Below are 19,423 nucleotides of genomic sequence, written 5' to 3'. Positions count from 1 at the left end.
GCTGCCAGAGCATGAACCCAGAGCAGCGTGCTATTGGCCCTTTAGCGAAGCTGCACATGGAGGCACAGAGCCCACTTGGGCCGATACAGTGGCACTCATGGTCCATGTGCCGCCGGGCGGGTGGGCACTCCTCAATCCCTCAGCTCCCAGCCAACTTCCTGCAGGAGTGCCCACCCAGCTGATGGTGCGTGGACCTACAGTGGTGCGCTGTTGGCCCTTCAGGAAGCTGCACACGTGCACCCACCCTGTCCCTGCCCAGATCTGGGGGGTGTGGGTCCCCTTTGCCCCCCAGAAATGTGCGCTGCCATTGGGAGCTGCCCTTGTCCTTGCCCACTGGCAGGCAGCAGTGGGGGCCGTGCTCCTGCTGCTGCAGCAGCTGCTGCCTGCTGTGGAACTGGGTCCCTGGCCCCATAGCCCCAGCAGCTGGGGGCCCCCTCTGGCAGGGCTGGGGGGCAGGGGCTATGGGTGGGGGGCAGAGAGGACAAGCAGGGCTGCGGGGGGGGGAGCGAGAGGCACCAGTTGGGCTGGGGGGATGTTGTGTGGGGAGTGAAGGGCATGAGCAGGGCAGGGGGATGTGGGAGAGTGGCGTGGGGGTGCTGTGGGGGGCCTTTAATTTTAATCACGGATTTTGGGGCTTTTAAATCAGAGAATTTGTGATTTTTTTTTATCAGGGAAAACCAGGATCCCTGATCATCATGAAAACCAGCAGAGAAGGGACCTGTTCTAGGCACTAGATGTGAAACTGAACCATATTACAGGTATGACCCAACACTGCCACCATGGTTCAGACAACCAGCTGCCTCCTTCCTTAGTGCTGTTCATATTTTGGACTGCAACCAGGTGCCTGTTCTGAGTTGTGACCCTCAGCTACTGAAATCAGTCCCTGGATGGCAGAAAGAGTATAAGATTATGTGAACTTTGTCAAAGAGTGCCAGGTGCCTGTACCTGCGTTTTGGGACTCTTTGACTGGTTTCTACATTTATATGTGCTCTGACAAAATGCTGCCTTACCATTCCCATGAACTCAGTGGACGTTGAGCATGTCATCTCAGTGTATGGACAAGTGTGCACCCCACAGAGACAGAAAATGTCAGCAGCAGCTGCCGATGGATGCTTCATGCTAGCGTTTAAGCTAGCATGAATTGCCTGTCTGTCTCAAGGTTAGCATTCAGCAAACTCCTTTTGACAGTGTCATTTAATAAGGTGGTATTAATAACATGCTATTAGTTTCAATTCATGTTGTGTATAGATTCAATTTCATAAGACATTTCAGTTTAGAGTTTAATTAAATGCTTATATTTTTTAATAATGTTTGCATTAATGACTTCCATGGGCTTAGTCAGGGTAATGAAGTTGCCATTTCGGATCATCTGTCAGTCTGCAGGGAGGGATGGGTCTAGCGGGGTCTGTTGGCCAATCAGAGACTTGTGAAAATGGCAGCCAGCCCTGCTATCTGCCTGCCTCCTCGATTTGGGTAGGTGCCTGGGTATAAAGTAAGACCTCCATGTATCCAAAATACGAAATGACGCCTCTGATTCTGCCCTCTCCCCAGTCTTGGCGAAGGCTGTCTTGGTTTCCATTCACAGAACTGGGGAATCTTACCTAGGTGGTTCTAATAAAGCTGTCAACATTGTTCCAGTTTTTTTCTGATGCGTATTAGTGTGAGAAGAGCTCTTCTCTAGAACTATAAAAGAAAGTGCCTGAGCTACCAAAGTCTGCATCAGCAATCATGCTAAAGAAAGGTGGATCTGCTACTTTCATTGAAACTCTGACAACCTTGGGCACAGAGGATGTCCTCAAGGCAACCTTGTCCAGTTCAAACACAGTACATGGAGGATCTACCATCAAGACTTGGACACTTCCTATTTTTCTTTCAAACATTATGGTTGCAGACATCAAGGCCATCTTCATAGACGGGTGAGGAAGACAGCAAGTTGCCACAAGTTTGAAAGAGTGGACTTATCAGGGCTGTAAGGACTATGCTGAAGGACTGGATCTCTTGCTGAAAGGATTAGTCAGACCCGTAAAAAATTCCAGTGTGAAGTTCCAGTGGGAAAAGACTAATGGTTCTCTATAGGAAGATGATGTCTGAGATGCTTATGAATTATGTGTGTAACAGGAGGGCATCCTAGAGGTCGCCATGCTCTCCCCTAATGCCCCCTGTACTTTGCCAAGTTAGCCTAAAGCACCCTCAAGTCTTGCCCACCACATCTTTGATGTTAATGTATAACAGGGAGGCTGCCTTTCCATCCGCTTGGGCACAGTTATCCTGTTGTACACTGGCTCATTCTGTAATGAGTGTTTCTGTACACCCCAGCCTCATGGGCTATATGCATGGCTCCAACCATCCCTTTACCACACCCCAAGCCTCGCAGATGTAATTGATGTTGTTCGGTCTCGCGCTGCCTCCTCTCTGGGGCTGGGGTTCCTACGCTGTCGTGGGTCCCCTATGGGGCCTCCTCCAATCCCTAATAGCCTCACCCAAACCTTCAGCTAAACAGCAAACAAAACACCAACCCCTGGGCTATAACATAAGTTCATGCCGCTTGGCTAAAACATCGTTCAAGCCACCCCAAGGGTGTTCCATCCCTCACCAGGATCAAGCTGCTCGTGCAGTCAGGCCTCTTCCCTGTACTTGCTCTGGGAGAGCTCCTTCCCCTTTGGCTGCCAGCAGAGAACTGCCCACCTGGCCTCAGCCCTGGAGTTTATATGGGAGCCAGGCCCTGCCCCTTCCAGTTAGCTGACCGCTAACAGATGTTGGTTACTGGCTCCCTCCAGTTGCTCTAGCAACTTGCACCTGGGCTCCTTCCTCACTGCTCCAAAAGTAGTAGGCACCTTAGTGCCCTGCTACAATATGTAAATCATTATACCATTATACTTCAGCTTCCTACATTAAACAGAAACTGCTTAGAGTTAGTGGCTGTATGCTACACCATCCTGAAAACCTAATTCAACAAGATAGGCATTATATTTCTAATGGAGCATTTTCTGCTGTTGGTTAGTATATCCCTGATTTGAATAAGCTGAATATGAGTGTGTGTGTATGGGGGGGGCGAGAACTAGTACATCAATGACCTGGCAGATGAAGAGGTCAAAAGTTGTCCTAAATAATGGACTCCTTGACATAGTATTTGTGATTCAGGGAGATGCCTGTTCAGCTGTCTTGGAAAATGTTTATGTGGATGGTAGATATAGATCTGATGATAGATGCATCCGTTCCAGGATCTTATTGCCTCTGCGTGTATGAGTCTGTATTTGTTTCCCTCTCTTTTCAGTATATTTACACCTCAATTATTTCCTAATTTAAGGTATTTTACAAATTGTAATGCATCGACCATATAGTGCTTCAGGCAAAGTGTAAAAATGCACCTCTCCAATTCATTAGGACACCTAGCCCCTATTCTGCTATATAGATGTCACCTTCAAAAGGCCTTTTTAATGTATACCAACTTCCATGCCAGTGAGAGATGTGTAGCAGTACTAAGCCCTCCTTCAGGCTGGTTTTACCGGCTATCATCTGTAGTAATTATAAATAATTTACTACACAATTTTTAATGTACTAAAACCAAAATGAGAGAGACTAATTCTTCCTTGCTAAATGCATCATTCCTTTGACTTTTGGGACTATTTTTGCAGCATAGTCATATTTATTGTTGACTGTTCCAAAAACTCAGCAATATGAGAAAACACTAGGTCTTTTTCCTATCTGAAGATGAGTTGTAGGAAATCAAGCGATTAAACTGCAGAATCCTGAAGTGAAAACGCTGAGGAGACACTATAAGATTAAGAGATCAGATGCTATACAAACTGCTTGTTTAGTAACAACCAGTTCTGTGAAAAGAACTAGTGCTCATATTCTTTGGTCTAAATGGGATTGACAAGATTGGGCTCAGTAAAGGGCGACTGGCTTTTAAATTCAGTTTCTTTTGGTTCTCTATTCAACTAATTTTGCAGGAAACCTCTGTCTTCTCCAATTATTTGTGAGCAGAAGTTTAATGAGACTTGTATGGTGAATAGGATGGAATCTGAGGTTTGAGAATACTTAGAAATGTTTAAGATGCTTAGAAATTACCTGTCAGTACAACATACAATTCTTCTCTGAAGTCTAGAGTTGGCGGTAACAGGAGACCTTCAGGTTGCATTCAGCGTTAAGGATAGACTCAGACTCACTTGCCCCTAAGTGCTAGGGTAAGATCCTCTCTAGAACTCACTACTTGCAGAACTTCTTTAAAAGCTCTTTTCAGTAATAATTTGGGCCCAACTTGAGTTATAGTCCAAGGCAACCTTTTTTTGAGTGGGGAGAAAGGGAGGCAGAGGGAGTATTTCTTCCTTTGCCTAAAGCTGAGATACTGCAGTTCCTGTTCACCCTGATAGAATACAACACTGACACACTGACCAAAGTGACAAAAATATGAGGCTTTTATGCCATGCCAGTTCACTTATGGACCACCTCAACTCGGGTCTCTCATCTCTGGGCAGACCTTAGATGCTCTATGAGCAGTGCAGGCTTGGTAGAGGTTGTATCAGTTCCCCACAACAGAACAGGTAAAATCCTACTTACACAGCTCCAACAAAGCTGTTAGCATTTCTCCAATTTTCCTCCAAAGGGGATCAATTTGAGAAGAGCCTTTGTATATGACTATGAAATAAAGTACCTGAATGTCCAAAGTCTGCATCGATGGACTAAGGAACAAAACACAGATCACATCTTTTCCACCATTACCATCTGGGAAAAGACTACAATGGAACGTGCTGGCCAGAGCTCACACCACTAACCAGAAAGACTGGTGGGGCATATGGAACCACCTTCTGATTAATCCATTTTTGTCTCCCTCTACCAAGCTTTCCTGCAAAGCTCCCTTTTGTCTGCACCAGCGGAACCTATTCCTCTCATTGAAGTAAAAAGTCAAAGGTTTTAATTCTGCTATCCCAACAGAAGTTTTGGAACTACAGTTTTAATTCCAGATATTTGCTTAGGATTCAAGTCCTTGGCAAACTTACTCGTAAGAGTAAGTTATCAGCATTTTCCAACTCTCATCTCCGATGAGCTGGAAGGCACCACAGGAAAGCAAATAGTACCTAGAAAAATCAAAGTGCAGAGGTACAGTAGTTACCCTTTCTTATGCTAGTTAGGGGAGTCAGGTCTCAAAACTTTTACATGTAGTAGTACCAGGAAAAAAACCCAAAAATATATACAGAGGTGTATTCAAATGTAGTGCTTAGTTGTCATATTGCTTGCATGCTGTGGATAAAGTAAGATCTGAAATTTTCTGCAATGGTAGAGTATAGAAGACAAAATAATGCATCCAATCTTCCCTGAAAACCATGTTTGAGTAATAAGGTTTAATGATCCAGCCTCTCCACTTGGGCAAGTATTCTGTTATAAACCGTGATCCAAAATGGCACACATCAAGCCAACAATGTCTGGGGGTAAAACCATGCTCTGTTACGGTGGTTGTTCCATTTTCTTGAATTAAGTGAGGTTTCTTCGTTAACTTACTTAGTGAGAAGAATTATCCTTAGCTGTGGAAATGTTCTTAACGGGCTCTTCAGAGGGAGGCAGGTATCAGTGGCTGTGTCTACAAGTGCAATTAATGCAAAGCAACAAACTCCAGAGTTTATTGTTTCTGGGTGCACCATTTGAACATGTGCCTGGGAGCAATAGACTTCAGAGCAAGAAACTCTGGAATTTGTTGGTTTGAACGTGTGCCCAGGAATACAGCATGATGAGCTGGGTTGGAGCAGCCCCAGCTGGCAGGGGATAAATGTGCTGCAGAGGAGTTGACTGGGGTATGAGGGTGCTTCAGCACAGGGTTAGCTGGCAGGCACCGAAGCACTCCCATGCCCCAACCAGCCCCTCCAGCATCTACACGTGCACTGATACAGAGTATTTTTTACTCTGCAGCAGGATAGTACTTGTATTTACAAGTACAATATTTAGAAGTACTATCCTGCTGTGGAGTAAATTAGTAACCTAATAGGGGCACATATGTAGAGACTGAGACATTTACTGTGCAGCTAATTAGTCAACCTGATACCTTTGGGACAGGGACAGGCGTCTACACGAGTTGTCTATACAACTCGTGTAGACGCCTGTCCCTGTCCCAAAGGTATCAGGTCCTGTCCCAAAGGTGCAAGCAGCTACAAACACTGCCACAGACCTGTGGGATTAAGCATGGCTTAATTATTAATCTAAAAATAATGAAAGTTGAAGTCAACACTATAATTGACATAAAACAGGGAAAAAGAGTATAATCATGGCTAGGAACATCTTCCAATAAATACGTAAGAAAATAAGTTACTTTAGCCAAAGATGAGAACCTTCCAATATCTGTCAGATATATGCTCAAAGAATATATGTTCACAGAAAAAATAGTTATTTCTATTTTTGCTTAAAAATTACCTTTTAGACTAATGTTATGAAATTTGCCAGTCTCAAATAAGGATAAACTGCACCTTCAGGAGAGTTCTTGAACTCTTATTCTACGGAATTACAATGCTCAGAAAATGGCAAGTTAGTGCATAAAAGCTGTAGATTCTTCTGTCTGGCTTTACCAACACTGTGCAAATAGGAGCAGTTGCCTCTGGTTACCAGACATATTCCAGCAAGGAAAAGAAGCTGGGTAAAAAAAGGGAAGGAGCAACTATAAAGCACTAAAAAACAATGGGGGAGGACTTGTGTTTGTAAGAACTTTGGGTACTAAGGGGAAAATCATCATCATCAGTGATCATCCATGTTTTATTATTTTCCATGGAGAGCACAGAAGTAGTCACCTGAAGATACTGAATACTTCAAAAAATAGAGGTAAGACAGATGTGCAAAACTATCATCCATAAGCACCTACTAACTGAAAATTAAGGAGGTAATTTCCCAATTTAATTCAGAGAAGGTGCTGTACATTCCTTCTCATGCACAAGAACTGGTCAGAAAATTCAGTTTATTACTTTAAGAAAAGGTGTCATATAAAATTCAATACAACTATGTAAAGAATAAAGGTGTTTTTAGACTTTCCAGTAGGCATTTCTTTAATACTTGGTCATGATTGCAGCACTTGCTTTTGAGAAATGAAATAAACCCCAAAAGCCCTATAGCAGTGTTTCCCAGCCTTTTCCAGCTCAAGGCATGTTTGCATTAAAAAAAAAAAATTCCAACGGCACACCTGTTAAGGCATTCCCCATCCTCATACCTATCGTAGCTCATTGCCACGGCAAAATTCTGTGACACCCCTGTTCATTTCTGACAGCATGCTTTTGTGCCATGGCACGCTGGTTGGGAAACACTACCCTATATTAAATTTGTTTTGTTTTATACATTAATGAAGGTGATTAACTTCTGAAATTGTTCCGTTACATTGGTGCTTATTTGTTATATTCCATTCTCTTGTATGTATTTACTGTGAGGAAGCTACAATTCAGCTTCATTCTTCCTTGTCCAAACAGAAAGGAAAATGTTCGTGCAAATTCCATAAGCCCCATGATGCACTATAGACTTCAGTGATCCAGTACTGTGCTTCTCTGATGGTTTTCCCAACTCTTAAATGCTGTAAATGAATAATGCATATTTTTAAATGTTTTCCAGATCCATCACAGAGGCAGACTTTTTCTTCTGCATAGCAATCATCCTGAGCTGTAATTAAAAACAAACAGTCAGTTTCCCTTTTCCATCAAAATCATTATAGGAAACGTATGGCAGTACAGTTTCAATAAGCAACATGCGATGGAATAGGCAGAGATAACTGAGATTTTGGATAACTCAAGAATTTTTTACTCTGTTCAATAGATGCCATATGGTTGTGATCTTTTTTTTGACAGAAAGGAGTTAAGATTGATTGAATCTTGAAAAACAGAGGTTGCACTGAACTAAAACAAAATGCATTAAACATCCAGAATACATATATATTTTAAAACAATCTGTATAAAATCCTGCAAAATCCTGTTTTATGAGTTATCTTTGTCTAGTGGTATAGTCCTATTTTAGTCATGGCTGTAAAACTCCTGAAGATCATTGATTATTTAATAAATTATTTCCTTTTTCTTTCCTAGAGCATCTTTCATCTCAACTTGCTACATACATTACTTTGCACAGACACTGAACCACTGAAATGCCATTACCAGTGAAGGGGCAATAGCGAGGTAAACAAGTGATGCATATTTATCTGCCAACAGTGGGCACATAAATATCTGGGCCACCACTACTTAGTAAACTAATCAGAAATAATCTATGGTAACTCTACAGTAGGTAGAAAAAAGTAAGTATCTGTAACATTTGTGTGCAGGATGCAAATATGTCCTTAGTTTCTAAGCGTCTTCCTTCCACATTCACTGTGGGCGCATCTACAAATGACGCTACATTGATGGGCAAACACCATGACACCACACCTATGTCATTGTAGCAACATGCTTGCTCAGTATAGTGCAATACTAAGGCAATGTAGCAACTAAAAATAACCATGCACAGCTGACAGCGCAGTATGGGCTGTTACTGCATCATCATTTAGTACTTCCAAAAGGTACTAAATGATGGCGCAGTTAACAAGGGTGCTGCAGGGCCACGTGTAGATGCACCCTGTAAAGCTTAAACAAATACAAAGAATGACCATTTGCCCTTCCAGAACAGTGTTCTTTGAGCTGTCATAGTCACTGTGCCTCCCCAACCTCCCACAAAAGTGGCTGCATACTTTGGGGGCAAGTTTGGACTCTTCTGAATAGTTGTGTTCATTATAGCTGAGTTCTATACATCATTGGGAAGGCAGAAATGGCAGAATAGCTTTGGTGCTCCATCAGTTACTTCACAGTCTGAAGGTTCAGCATGTGGTGATGGACCAGCTAATTATCTCTAAGACCAAGTAACCATTCTTTCTTCTTTGTATATAGTGCAGCCCACTATAGGTGATTGCCAAATTGTATCATCTTCAAGATAGTCTGTATCAGACTAGGAGCATCAGGCTGGAGTGATGCTCTCCCAGATCTAGCACTGGATTCAGCAACCAACTCCAGTGTATAATAGAGAATATAGAGAAGAACAGACCTTCCATGGAGGTAAGTAACATTGGTTCTTTTGGAACATGTTGGTGGCAGTGAGGTTTCCCCTAGTGAACACCTAAAGCATCCATTTTCTGGCAGGGATGATGAGCAGAGGTGAACAGCAAACAGACTGTTTTAATGCAAAATGAGGAATGGATTTTTCTGAGAGGCTTGAAGGAAGCCAAGTTTTAAGAGTGGAATGTGGAGGTTCTGTGTTGGGCAGGTTTGGTTTGTATGCACACACAAGGCCTTTGAGAATGTTTGATACCATCTGCTGAAAGGTGATCTACACGAGACACTTGACTGTACAGTACCTTGTTACTACTGCACAATATGGTAACAAGCTCCTGTGCTGCAGTACGAAGCTCCCGTGCAGTCAGCATAACCAAGAAGCCATTCGGGGATGCTACTATGCAGTACCTCCGATTACTGCACAGTCATTTAGTAGTAAATGACAGTGCAGTAATAACTGCGCAGTCAGGGTCTTGTGTAGATGAGGCCAGAATGTATCAGGTATGTTGATATTACAGTTGCATTGTGACTGAACTGAAAAGATAAAATCTGTTTTACATCATGAATTGGATCAAGAGTTTATGGAAGCCAGGCTGTAGGAGGTAGCAAAGCATTTGCAGTTTCACAAAGACACCATTTCTGATGAATGCAGCTCTCTTGATCAAATTGTGGGGCATGAAATCAACTGTTTTGTGTAATTAGCGATGATGGCTGTTTAAACTTTATATTTTAGTCCCACATTTTGACCTAGATTTTATTTTACACAGAAGTAAAAAGATAGAACCTTCTTTTCCTTTGTTTATTTTCTATCATTCTTTGCATGTCAAACAAAATCCATATCCCCTCATTAGTATAATGAAAAAATATGAATCCAGAGATGCCATTAAATTTATCTCCAAGCTCAGATCACATAAAAAGCATTGAATCATGTTTGAAAAGAATGCATTCCACCAACTCTTGACTGTTTGAAGAAAGTCCAGCATTTGATTGAATATATACTAGTTTGAAACGACAGTTTGTAATATCAGAATGTCTCATTGCTTATTAGCTAATTTATTATGTCAAACAAACTAATACCTATAAACTGAGGAGATTCCAAGACAACATTTTTTTCTTGGGATATTCAAAGACATTGATATGTGATTGTAATCAGGATGTTGTCTACTTAGAATTAGGTACCTGTTGAGACGCAGTGGCTGCCCTCTGCTCTGCTTGGCTTAGCCGTCTTTGAAGCCTGTTGACTTTTTCTTGATGTTCTATCATTAATTTTTCATTCTGTATAAATAAAAAACCTTATTACAAATGTAAGATTCTGTTAACAGATTGATGCATATTGCAGTGTGAAAGCTTTGAGCTAAAAAAGCTTAACCAATGCTAAATATTGGAACTATTTAACATCTACAATAAGGAAAGAGAGATTGTTGTGATAGATTGTCAAGAATTTTCAGCTTAAACAAAAAAATGCAAAGTCTCTCACATTTTTTTATTTTACAGTTCTTTTACACACAGAAGATTTCAAAGCCAGTTATATTAATGTCACATTTACAGTTGAGACATCTTATAAAAAGTTGGCATATTTTACTGGCAATAACTGTTATATGTGATAGTATAACTAGAGGCGGGCAAGTGTGGGGACACCAGTCATGGGTGCTAATGTAGAGCCTTCAATATGGCGGCAGCAAGAGCCCATGTGTGGCGAACCTGTGCCCTGGCTCTCTGACACTCAGTACTGCCCCCTCCCCTGCATTTCTTTCCAGGGTACAACACCCACTGAGATGCAAACATAATAACTAGATGCAAAGCAGAGGAGAGTAGGCAACAAATATTTCAAAGATGACTCCTCTTAATGCAGGTTTTTCCCTTTATTTTCCACACCAAAAAGTCGTGTGCAAAACCAAAAATAAATCTGCCCCCCCAAAAAGCCACAAAATCCAGAGCAACCAAAACTCCTTGGTCGTATTTTTCTCTACCAGCAGTTTTAGAAATCTGTCCCCTCCACCTTGTCTTAAATAGTGCTAAGGAATAAAGCATGATGTTAAAAGACTAATTTCAGAGAACATTAGGTACTATCCCAGATTTACTAGGCAGTTTGACAGAAGCACAGCTATTTTCACAAGTGACCATTAATTACTTAATAATGCATCCCAAACAAACTTGCCTTTAAAATTTTAATGCATAATGTAAGAGAGAGTCCTTTATCTATGCATATATATTGTAAATTCCACCACTGTTAGGTAGTATGGGGAGATGGTACAGAATAAAAGTAAAAATGTAACAGGTCACCTTTCAAAAGCACACACAGACAGATATCGACAAAAATCCTTGTCTTGTGACTTTTTCTGAATCACTGACAATTTACACTGTCCTTCCTTAAGTTTCATCATTTGGGAGTTGCATTAACTTCTATTCCTGGCATCTGTCCATTAAATCTCAGCAAAAATAAGATGGTAAACTTTTCAATCTTAGAACTATACTAGTAAAAAATTCTAAGTATCTTCACAGGCATTTATAAAGTAACAATATAACTCATCTGGATAGGGTTCTGGTAAGAGTCTACTGCATGCGCATCAGGTTATAGCTGAAAGTAGTTCCCATGAGAGCCATTTTCTTACCTCTACTACCTTTTCAGTTGCTATTTCCAGCTGAGAAAGCAGCTCTTGAGTGTGAAGTTTTTGTTGACGTAGCTCACTTCTATCAATGAGAAGAAAGAAGCTGATTAATGTAAAGTAATGCATCTGCTATCTGAATAATACTTAATAGGTACTTTTCTGAAGTTTGCTAGGGTTTATGGTCCATTTTTAATTATAATGTTGTTGACAACACACTCGCACCAAATGCATTCTGACTCTCCCTTCCAAATGATATAGACTTAAATGTGTAATAGTAGAGGTATAAGGCATATTTGTTTTGAAGGCAAATAACCTTTGGTACTGCCATAAGTCTGCAATAGCAATGTTTTACAAATACTGAATCAATTATATTGACTACAAATACAAGCCGTGTGTGCAAATTTTAAACTTTCAGGTAAATAAACTGAAGTCATTAGTTTAGTTAGGTCAACTAAGCTAACATTAATGTTGGGGAACTACAAATTCAGGGTACTAGTTCTCTGCAAAATCTGAAGTACATAAAACATATACACTCATTCTAATCTTTAAAAATCTAGGCACAGCCTTGTCAGTACAACACTTAGGAAAGTATTGTAGCAAGGTATAACTAGAACTTCCCAAGCAAAGTTAATACTTTAGCATAGAGGAATTTGCATCAATTGTATATGAAGGAAAAAAAACAGGACAGAGGAAAGGAAGTTGACAACAACTTGATTTGAGGGAGAGGAGAAGCAAAAACACTGCAGTTGAATGAGATAACTTAAAACATAAATTTATCAATTGGAGAAACCCTTACCTGTAGCTTATTTTTTTCTCTTATTTCCTTTGAGTATTTTGTAATATTTAAAAAATGCCAAATAAAAACACTAAAATGTTTCCATCTTCATTCATATTACCATTGTGGGAAAAGGAGAGGACACTTAATACCAAACTTGGAACCTTTAAAAGTTCTGGTCTAAATAACCTGAGTGTAGGCAGATGCAACTCCACTGACATTCAAGTCCATCTGCTAAGAATGACTGTAAAATGTAGTGTTAAAAATTCCATTAGCTCAAAGAAAAAATATCCAAGAAAAAACACAACTTTAAAATAAAGCACTAAATAATTTGTACACTTAATACAGACTCTAGAAAATGACTGTAAGGAGTTCAGTTTATAGGTAGGGAGCTAACTTTAAAAAAATATGCATGCACAGGTGTAGACAAACAAGTGAACAGATCCAGCTCATCTTTTCCACACACATTCTGTGAATCTTAATTTACAAATCTGGTCAACAAGGGCTAGATCAGCAAACTAGCTACCTTTCCAATCTGGTTATGATGATACCGTAATTGAATTTGTTAGAAGAGGGCACTTCATTCATCCGTAGAAATGTAAGAGAATGCATATTACAAAGTAAAAGCATTCTTGCTTCATTTCATAAAACTGTCATAAAGCCAGAACGAAACTCCATTAAATTCTATTAAGAGTCTCTCATTACCTTAGATGGACCAGATGTACAGCCCAGATGTACTTGAAAGCTTCAGCTTCTATTCTTAGAATGTGAAAGCCACTGCCAGATAAAGGGTTTGCAAGTCTCCATCATGTTAACAATTTTGTCCTATTATTAGCTTGGAGATCTTAATTCTAAGTGAAAATAATATTGTTGGGTACTGGAACGGAAATAAAGTTTAAATTAGCCATCCTCTCTCCTTTGTGGGACCAACACATCCAAAATAAAATATTCACTCACAACTTATACTTTCCTTCCCTTTTAAAACTTGAATTTTTAAAGCTTCTTCAAATACTTAAAACCTAGTTTTTAAAAAATAAGAAATGAAAACTGATCCATACCCTTTTATTATCGCAGCTGCCTTGCTTCTTCCCCTAATTTAACTTTGTTACAGTTCCACGTATAATTGTACATTAAAGCTCGATGACAGTAGTTTTAAGAAATGAAGCAGGAATGCATTTACTTTGTCAGATTATTCTCCTCTTACATCTCTAAAGCAGCATGCTGTTCTTGTAGTTCTTCAATGACCAACTCAACCAGAACTATAAGAATACCATGCTACTACCTATCAATTTAAAACTGACCACTATTATACATGCTGATGTAGCATTATAGATTTAAACATATGTTAAAATTATCCCTCTGCCCTCTTGCATAAGTGTTTTTTTTTAATACGAGTGATTTTTTTTCTTTATTGAACTATGCAGATTAAGATTATTAAAGGCCTGGTTAGATGCTGCAAAACCTTATCCTCATTAACTTCACTATAATAAGTTGTCCTTAAGAAGTCAATGATGTAAATAAACCTAAGTATAAGTATTTTCAAGATAGGGCCTCAAGTGATCAGCTAATTCTTGAATGCTGATTACAGAATGTGAACAGTGATTCAACCATCTGCAAATCATTGATTTGATTTATTTATATATTGGTTCTATGAGCTAACTAGTCATTGCCAGACAACAGTGTTTTGATATACTTCACTAGCAGTGGAGTTCAGAAATTTTTCTAACAGTATAAAGGTTGTTTATGTATTCAAATATAAGTAACATTAAATTATATGTTATTAAACATTTTTGAAAGTAAGGAAGTTATTAAATTGTGGAAAGAGAAGTTACCGTAGTTCAAAATGTGTCAACCATATACACATCCTCACAGTGGCTGGACCTGTGCCACCACTTTAGGGCACTTGCTGAACAATATGGACCTGTCCACCTCCAATCTGACCTACACACTGCCTGATCCGGTCCTGTGTCAGCCAGATCTGGTGCACAGGGCCATGTTATCTGGCCCTGCAGAAGGCGGCAATGCCTCTCCTCCCACCCCTCTTCTCCCCCCGTAACACTTGCGGGGAAAAAAAGGTTGGCAGGTATCTACAAACAAATTCATAAGCTGTAAGCTCAAGGTAGTTGAGAGAAACTGATGATTAGGAAGTGTGAACTGTTCTTTATCCCCTTGGCATAGGGCAAAAGGAGGGGCAGGTATATACAGCACTCAACAGATACAGCCAAGGCAAAACTCGACTACCAGAAGCACATGAACACCAACAGTGAGCACAGTCACCTGAAGGAGAACTTCTCTTTAATATCATTTAAGGGGCCAAACAAAGAATATTTTTCAGTACTATATTTGGTATTTAAAATGTATTTATGCCTTTTTTGCTTACGTAAGCAGGTGATGAATTGACATTCTCAGTAGGATAGACCAGCATGGATGCAATCATTTTCAACTTTATACTATGAAGTTATATTTATATTACATTGGCTGTATGTTTAAGAGGAAACAATTTTGTCTTATAATCCACAAGGAAGACAAAACAGTTCTTGGCATCAATAATTGATCCATGAGGACTGTTTTAATTTTTTTTTTTAGACTTGAATAAGACCAAGAGATTTTTTTTTTAAACAAAGTTGATCAAATAAATGTCTACTCCATATTGTCTTTGTTAAATAAGTAGGAACCAAAGGTGAGCTGTTAGTATTTTGGCAGATGGGTGATAAATCTGCCAGCTGTAGTAAGTACTTTCTACAAAACTCTCGTATGACAAATATAGCATGTGACAGATGTTTTTTCAGTTGAATTATACTATAATATGCTTCAGTTACTCTTAGTAATTATGCATTTTGCAGACTGCCAGTACCTGCAGCTGTCTCTCATCCTGTTAATTTTTTTTTAATGAATGTCTTAAAAAAGCAGCTATCGATGCCAAACATTACAGAAGCACAGCCAGTAATAATGTTTTAGAAACAGAGGAAATCTCCTTCAGCTCAAACGCTCTGAAACACTCATTTAACATACTGTACGATATGTCCAAGTACACAAATATGGTGAACTGCTAAATAAAACTCAAAATGGCCAACTTTCACAAGGAAGATAGTTATAAGTGGACAACCTGAGGCTATGGAGAAATGTGCATAATTAAACATGAGATGGACACTATTACCATGAAAAAGTGAATGTTTCAGTGGCAGAAACAGAAACAAAGATACCTGAGGAAGTTACATGTAGGTTAGGATAATGTTAAGAATAAAATGAAGTGTATTTCAACAAACAGAAGCTATGTCATCCTCTTGGTGAATCTGTACTGGATGACTGTTAATAACTGAAGAGAGTTTTTAAAATGTATGCTGTTACTCAGCTTATTTGCTGGAACACGTTACAGGTTGACTCTTGAAGACAAACTGACTTTAATGTAATGTTGAGACACAAATTCAATCTTCTATTAAGAAAGTGAAAACAACTTTCCCATACTCTATTTAGTAGACTGCTAAGTTTATAACTGACATTTTTCCATTTATTAAATTCCTAATTTCCAAATTCAATTGTGAGAGTAATGTTAAAACATTTTTAATTTACTTGTGTTTGAAGGAAACCCTGTACTTAGCCATATTGGTAGTTATATGGTTCTTTGTAACCTTATGTAGAAATTTAGTTTCAAAGGAAGTAGTTTAATCAGCTGCGGCTGCCTTTACTTACGTGGTGTAGTATTTTTACTATGCAATCATCCATTGATTTAAGTGTGATTACTGGCAGAACAGGGTGTTGCTCAATACAAATGCAACCAAATTTTTCAGAATTAGGATTTTACTGGACAAATTATTTTGTCTACTTGTGTATGTCTCCAGTCTTCTTTTCCTCCATTAAAGGCCACTTATTGGACAATTTATTATATGTTTCAAATGACATTTACAGTCTTTCTTGTCATTATTGCTCTAGCCCTAGTCCTGCTAGAACCATGTTTAGGAGGGAAGTGCTATTTTCCCAGCTGTCTGGTGATGTAAGATAGCAAAAAGGACTTCATTAGGCTTTTCTAAAATATTATGCATGGTCACTAGTTATCTGCCAAGTCATTTTTCAATTTACTTTAATTCCTTCCCTCGTCCCCAAATTCAGGACATATCCTGACATAAATTTTTCATAGATTTGAAGGCCAGCAGGGACAATTATGTTAATTTAGTCTGACCTTCTGCATAGTGCAGGCCAACATTTCTGGCAAGGGTAATTTGAAAAAACTTTAAGCCAGCAGTTCTGTGTCTTTTCCAGACTTACTAAAACCACATTAACAATATGGCCTATACATGCTAACTTGTCAGTGAGAGCTACACATTTATTTACAGCTTGGTCAGATTCCTTTTATTTCTGCTTTTATTAAAGGACTTCATATATGTTCTTTCCTTCTTAGTGCCTTTTGGCTGTCTAACTAAGCTTTTGGTGGTACATGTGGGTTTGGTGGTAAAGGTGGGTTGGATTGACACAGTTTGGTCTTTGCAGGCTAGGTTCAGACTTAGAAAACATTTCTTGGATACCAGGTCAAGACCCATTGGAACAAATGTGTTAACATGAGGCCTGAATCTGGTCAGACACTAGGTCAACCCCCTATTAAAATCAGTGGGGTCAATTTCTTGTCTGAGGCAGTATGGTTGCCTATAAAGGGTTGCTCAAAGTGAAAACCTATTTGCCAACCATTGGAGTGTTTGCTTCACGGCAGGAGATGCTGTTCTGCCCCCAGTTTTATTGCCAAGTCTGTCTTCTCCTAGGTTGCAGTCCTGTGCTTATTACAGATTTCTCACTCACAATCCTGTGCTTGGTGGGTGTGGATGGTTGTGCCCAACCCAACCCTGCTGCTGAGATCTGGCACTTTTGTCCATTGAACACCGGTTCTTAGGGCTGTACAGCTTGGCTTATGTTCACTTGTGTTAACAAGGCACATCCTGTGTCTTATCCACCACGCCTTGATCTTATTCACAAGAGGGGAGAATCCTTGATTGATAGTGTTTGCCCACTTAAGCACCCTGGGTCATTGATCCTTGGGGTTCTGCCTCACCTTACACCCCACGTTAGGCCAACCAGATCTTACACCCTTGCCAGGCTGTTGGCCATCTAGTGGAAACATGGTATAATTAGCTAGCCACTCAACTGGCCAGACTTGAGCCTATCCTGTCTGTTGCTATGTCTGGGCAAACAAGCTGTCCACGCCTGGGTTCTGCACTGAGCATTCAGGTCCTTTTTTCACTCTCACACTGCCAGAGGGTATCAGTTCCCTTTCTCTGGCCCTGACGTAGAGCTACCAGTTCTGTGTCTTCTCAGCCCTGGTGGTTAGGATCTCTACCCCTTTAATCACAGTCCATGGGGCTTTTACTACAATGTCCAGCAGGACTAACCTAGCGGGCTTATAATCCTTCTAATATGCCTACACATATTAATTTTACAGTCAATATGAAGTCCTGGCTTCCCAGAACTCACAATTAGAGCTTGCATTGTTCCCCCGGGCATATAATGTCCCTCTGGGTCCTGCACAGTGTGTTGCTCCCTCTTCTTTGTCAGGGTTTGTGTCCTCCGAGCCACTACTTAGGTGAGCAGGCTCACCCCTGCTCACTTTGTACCTGCTGGGGCATGTTCTACTTGGGCTCCATGTTCCTGCTGTCATGGTCCCAGGACTCTCTTTTTTTCCTGCTGGCATGGGGCACACTTTTGTGACATCAGCCCTTGCATGCTGGCCTATCTGCATCTGGCATGAGCTGATAAAGTAGGGCAGTGGCGGTGCCTGAGGGTCTCTTGTCCACCCCACCCCACCTCTGACCCTGCAGGTGAGTCCCAGGGCCTGGTGGATTTACAGGCATTCCAACCCCATCCAGGGGACCCAGTGGAGGTGTTTCTTGGGGTCTCGTTGCCCTGGAGCCACCTGCTCAGTGACTCCCTGCTAACACAGTGAGTCAGAAAGAATCTCTGTGGGCTGGATCCAGCTCTTGGTTTGTAGGTTGCCAACCCTTGATTTATGTGATACATTTATATTATATTTTTACAGCTAAGTCAAAGTATGGTTGTAGAAATGCCAATTCCAACTATGACTGAGCTAGGATGGACAACAATGACAGTAAAGACTCAGGGACAGATCCTGTTCCACCTATTAGTAATGTGGATGTAGGCACTTAAGTATAGTCCTATTCTAGCTTGCTCTAGACTGGAAAAATCATTAACATAACTGTTTTCATAATATGACTCCATTTTAGCTGTAAGACTATGCCACAAAAAGTAATGAGCAGCAGGAGGACCCATCCATATTTTGTATTAACTGGTTTTTAAGTACTTAACACAGGGGTTGGCAACCTAAGGTCTACAAGCTAGATCCAGCCATGGAGGTCTGGCAGTCAGCCACTTGGAGGGGGGAAGGGGCGGAGACTTTAGTGTGCAGAGACAACCAGGTTGTAAGCTCTGGTCCACACTGACAACAGGCTGTCGACCTCTGGCCTAAGAGACAGAATAGGATCTCATCCTTAATGGCCTAGGCCTGAACACTAGATAGCCACTGCAGTATATTTTTGATACCTCGACGACTTGTATTTTTTTGCTAACCTATGCCACCACATCCTCACTGCTTTTATTACCCATGCCAGCTAAATTAAAGCTTCATTTTCCTGCACAGACATACTGCTGGTCCTGGACAAAGCCATAATGTAGATGCCAAATAGACAGCCTGCCTTATACAGAAACTTTCATTTGCACCTCCTTTCTTTCTTTATTTTTTACCTAAAAAGATACTTTGAGTAAGCATTATTTGGAAACTGACAACACTTTGTTTTCTCTTTGTGACAGCAAATATCTCCTCATAGGAATGTAAACATGGATTTTCTCTATTTTCTGTATAAATTTTATCCCAATCCTGGAAAGACATCAGTATTAAAAGTATAAATATTTGGTATTTTTCTGAGGCTAAAAGTGATCCTTACAATTTAGATATCTAAACATCTTAAATAACACTCTAAATATATATTTTACATATAGAAAGATAC

The 19,423-nt window shown here is 40.2% G+C and overlaps 1 protein-coding gene across 4 annotated transcripts in view; it reads right to left on the bottom strand.

Annotated features, from left to right (window-relative positions):
* Positions 1–6,863: 6,863 nt before the first annotated feature.
* The window catches only part of SCLT1 (sodium channel and clathrin linker 1), an 83,913-nt gene continuing 71,353 nt past the window's right edge, over positions 6,864–19,423 (bottom strand). For all 4 annotated transcript variants that reach the window (XM_090036547.1, XM_090036550.1, XM_090036548.1 and 1 more), the window contains 3 exons: positions 11,648–11,726; positions 10,215–10,310; positions 6,864–7,626 (listed from right to left, as the gene is read on the bottom strand). In XM_090036547.1, coding sequence (XP_089892673.1) covers positions 7,564–7,626; positions 10,215–10,310; positions 11,648–11,726 — 238 coding nt within the window. In that variant the 3' untranslated portion in view covers positions 6,864–7,563. The remainder of the gene's footprint in view (positions 7,627–10,214; positions 10,311–11,647; positions 11,727–19,423) is intronic.

Source organism: Crocodylus siamensis, chromosome 2, assembly GCF_052110815.1.
Source record: "Crocodylus siamensis isolate JL-2025a chromosome 2, ASM5211081v1, whole genome shotgun sequence".
Taxonomy (NCBI): domain Eukaryota; kingdom Metazoa; phylum Chordata; order Crocodylia; family Crocodylidae; genus Crocodylus; species Crocodylus siamensis.
Note: the sequence above shows the minus strand (reverse complement) of the source record. Positions and strands in the feature narration are given on the sequence as shown.